The sequence below is a fragment of the Crocuta crocuta genome, unplaced genomic scaffold (assembly GCF_008692635.1).
Source record: "Crocuta crocuta isolate KB4526 unplaced genomic scaffold, BGI_CrCroc_1.0 scaffold327, whole genome shotgun sequence".
Classification (NCBI taxonomy): domain Eukaryota; kingdom Metazoa; phylum Chordata; class Mammalia; order Carnivora; family Hyaenidae; genus Crocuta; species Crocuta crocuta.
In genome coordinates, this window is record NW_027529176.1 from 1,089,873 (window position 1) to 1,093,462 (window position 3,590).

The window sequence follows — 3,590 nt, forward strand, 5'->3', positions numbered from 1 at the left end:
GGAACGACCGTCGTCACCTGCCCCCGCCAGCCTTCCCTGGGCTGCGTCTATAAGGTTGAGGCAGGGTCTGGGGCGTGGTGGGGCGGGCCAGAGGGTTCGCGGGTTGGGGGAGATTCCCACGGTCGCGACACTGGTCTCCGCAGCTGGTGTCTGTGGGAGGCCAGCCCCGAATGAAGCTGACCGAGGACCCCGAGAAGCAGACGCTGCCTGGGAGCAAGGCCGCCTTCCGACTCCTGGGCCCCGATGGTGAGGCCCCTCTCCCCCCCACGGCCCTCCCCCCCAAGTCCCCAGGTCCCCCACTTTATTCCTCCCGCGCACAGGGTCCCCGCTGATGGATGTGCTGCAGTTGGCGGAGGAGCCACCGCCCCAGCCCGGCCAGGAGCTGCGGGTCTGGCCTCAAGGGGCCCAGGAAGCCTGTGTGGTGAGGCCTGCCCGCGTGGAGCCCCTGCTCAGACTCTGCATCCAGCAGGGACAGGTAAGTGCCTCCACCGACTTCCTCAGTCCACACGCCACCCCGGAACTGGGCCCGGCCCCTGACCCGGCCCCTTCCTTCCCTCTTCCCCTAGCTGTGTGAGCCCCTCCCATCTCTGGCCGAATCCAGAGCCTTCGCCCAGCTGTCCCTGGGCCGCCTGAACCCTGAGCACAAGCGGCTGGAACAGCCCGCTCTCTACCAGGTGGGTGGATGGCCCCCCGTTGTCACCTGCCCTGTGTGCCCTGTCCCTACGGCCACCTGTCATTCTCTCTTTTTCCTATAGGTTGCATTGTCTGATGAGCTACGGGCCCTGGTGGCCCGACTGAGTGCAGGAGGGTCCTCATGAGAACCAGGATGGGGACTGCCTGCAACCAACATGACTGCTCACTGTCCTGCACTTGTCTTGTGTCATTTCTTCACCCAACCTGCCACTCCTTTGACCCCCAGGACCTCCAAGGGGGGGCTGGAGTCTGGGGTCAGAGCAGGGCTTCATGCCCCCAGGGGGCGCCCAGGCTCTGCCAGGGTGGGAACGCTGCTGTGCTGAGGTCTGAAGGTGGCAAAGAGCTAGGCCAAGGCTGGGGAGTGTCCAGAGCTCAGGAAGCTGGCCTGTGGGGGGCACATCTGAAGCCGGAGGGGACAGGTCTATGGGGAAAGGAAGGCTTTGTTGCCCACCCAGGAGTTGGTGGAGTTATTGCAGGGAACTGGGGAGGGGAAGCCACGGGGTAGGGATGGGTGCCAGAGAGAGGGTACCCAGGCAGGGCCCCAGACTCCCTGCCAACCAGGGGCCCTGCCCCAGAGAGGTCAGTGGGGCACCCCCAGCTTCCGAAGCCAGAGGAGCGCAGGTGTCCCGGGGCCCTGCTGCTGCCGCCCGCCAGGACTCTGCGGCTGGGGACGCTGGGCTCACGGGCACCACCCAGCTGGCCTTCTCCAGGCCCCGGCGTCTGTCATAGGGTCACAGGGACTGGGCCCTGGGGGAGCCAGCTCCTGGCACAGCGGCCTAGCAAAGAGAGGGCTCAGGGGCGTACATTAGAGCCCGTGAAGAGATGCAGGGTGCTGGGCAGGCCCTGCCCCATGCACACGAAGTGTGTCAGCCTTCTGCCAGCTTTGGCAACTTGGGAGACATTCTAGGCTCTGGGGACTGTGGGGCGGGGGTACCAGGTGCCTCCCATCCAGCAGCACAAGATGGCAAAGGCAGGCGAGGGCGTGCGGAGGGATGCGGGCTTCCTGGGGGCGCTTCCTAGAATACTTCCGCCTCTCCAGGTATCTGACCAGACTGGCTCTTCTGGATCCCTAAGCTTAGGGCAGTGCCCTGTTCACGGGGTGAGGATGACAGGATGTGGGGCAGAGGCCCTGGGGAGCATGGGGCTTGGAGGGAGAAGGACTCATGAACACCCACACGGCAGAAGACCGCAGCCCCAGGTACCCACAGGTCACCACTTCTCAGATGCGTGCTTCCTAGGCGCCGGGACCCAGAGGGCCCACCCCACCCGTGGCAGTCAGTGGCGAGCGCACCTGGGAGGCAGCCTCTGCTCCACCCCGGAGCTGCCTGAGCTGGGGGGTGGTGGCGGCTCTCCCAACCATCCTCATCCCCCAGATGTCTGGCTGGGTCAGAATGCAATGGGGACAACCCAGCCCCTGACCCCAGGCCCTGCCTGGATGTATCTGCTTCTTTAGGGCTGAATCAGGAGAGGCTTTAGCTCAGGGTTGGGCCCAGACTTCTGGCCCCTGGCCGCTGCTGGGGCCTCCTCAGGGCTGGGCACACTTCTGCGGGGTCTCCCTGACCAGAGGGGTTGAGGGTCAGGGGTGAAGGGCCCTTCTCCCCCGCCCCTTGCAGAGCCACCATGCCAGGGCTCTTAGCCCTTCCCCAGCGCCCTGGTGGGCAGAGCCAGACCCTAGACACTCAGGCATCAGGCTGGCTGCTCGGCACCAGCAGCGAGAGCAGGAGGGCCCTTCACAAGCCCCCGCTGTGCGCCACACTCGGGGACGCCTCTGCGCGGCTCCCCAACCCCCACACGCATAGAGCATGAACTCACACGCATGCGCCACCACGCCCGTCCCCGGTCCTGTCTGCCCAGGGCCAACTTCTAGGTCAGGCCTGGGCATGACTTCCCTGGAGAACCAGTGGCAGGTGCCACAGGCTGGGTCCAGCTGAGTAGCTTGGGGTGTGCGGCAGCCATGGCTTGGGGGGTATGGGGCAGGGCCCGGGGGGCCCCTGTGGGGGCTCTAACCCTGACAGCTCTGGCTGAAGGGCTCCAGGCCAACCAAGGGCAGCCCCCAGGACCCTCTTCCACTGACCCTCAGCCGGAACCCGAGTTTGAACCACAGGCAGAGCCTATGGGTGCCACTGCCGTCCCCACAGCCAGCCCCGCGCCCTGCTCCCTGCCCAGGGCGCAAGAGCCAGCCCGCAAGGGGCTCTACCAGGTGAGTGGTAAGGGAAGCAGGGCCGAGGGTACCACAGGGAGGAGGCTGGGGGAGGTGCTGGGGAAGAGAACTGGGAGAGGCCAGGGGACGTTGTACCTCCCACCCGCCCGCCCCAGGCCCCCCAGAGTTCCTGGGAGGAGGGGGCCCTGGCGGACCTGGCACTGTATGCGGCTGCCTGCCTGGAAGAGGCTGGCTGTGCGGGGACCCAGGCAACAGCCCTCGTGCTGTCCTCAGCCCTGGAGGTGCGGGGGGAGCGGCTGGAGGAGCAGGTGAGCTGGCACCCCCTCTCTGCCCCCAAGGCTCCTGCCAGGGAGTTCCCAGCTTGGGGGCTCCCAGCGAGCAGACTGTCAAGCACACCACCTCCAGAGCACACCTGCCCTGGGGGTCCAGAAGGTGACGCGGTACTGACACCGGCTCCTCCGCGCCAGGTGTATGCCCTGGTGCGCGGGCTGCTGGCACAGGCGCCCAGCCTGGCTGAGGGGCGGCCCCGGCAGGCGGCCCTCCGGGTACTGAGCGCGCTGGCCCTGGAGCATGCTCGGGAGGTCGTGTGTGCGTTGCTGCCCAGCTCGCTGCCCCCAGACCGGTAAGCCACCTGACCCAGGCGGCCGCACCCCGAGGCACCACTCGGCTTCCTTCCCCCTTCCCAGTCGGCAGCTGAGTCCGCCCACTGGCGCGGGCTGTGGAGACAGAAACAATC

The 3,590-nt window shown here is 67.0% G+C and overlaps 2 protein-coding genes across 2 annotated transcripts in view; both read left to right on the forward strand.

Annotated features, from left to right (window-relative positions):
- Positions 1 to 869, forward strand: part of NAPRT (nicotinate phosphoribosyltransferase) — a 4,285-nt gene extending 3,416 nt beyond the window's left edge. Inside the window, exons 10-14 of the mRNA XM_077758139.1 lie at positions 1 to 54; positions 144 to 246; positions 321 to 475; positions 567 to 674; positions 756 to 869. The exon at positions 1 to 54 is cut by the window's left edge and continues 4 nt beyond it. Coding sequence (XP_077614265.1) covers positions 1 to 54; positions 144 to 246; positions 321 to 475; positions 567 to 674; positions 756 to 818 — 483 coding nt within the window. The 3' untranslated portion in view covers positions 819 to 869. The remainder of the gene's footprint in view (positions 55 to 143; positions 247 to 320; positions 476 to 566; positions 675 to 755) is intronic.
- Positions 870 to 2,647: 1,778 nt separating this feature from the next.
- Positions 2,648 to 3,590, forward strand: part of MROH6 (maestro heat like repeat family member 6) — a 5,118-nt gene continuing 4,175 nt past the window's right edge. Inside the window, 3 exon segments of the mRNA XM_077758107.1 lie at positions 2,648 to 2,893; positions 3,010 to 3,162; positions 3,322 to 3,476. Of these exon segments, the coding sequence (XP_077614233.1) occupies positions 2,648 to 2,893; positions 3,010 to 3,162; positions 3,322 to 3,476 (554 nt within the window).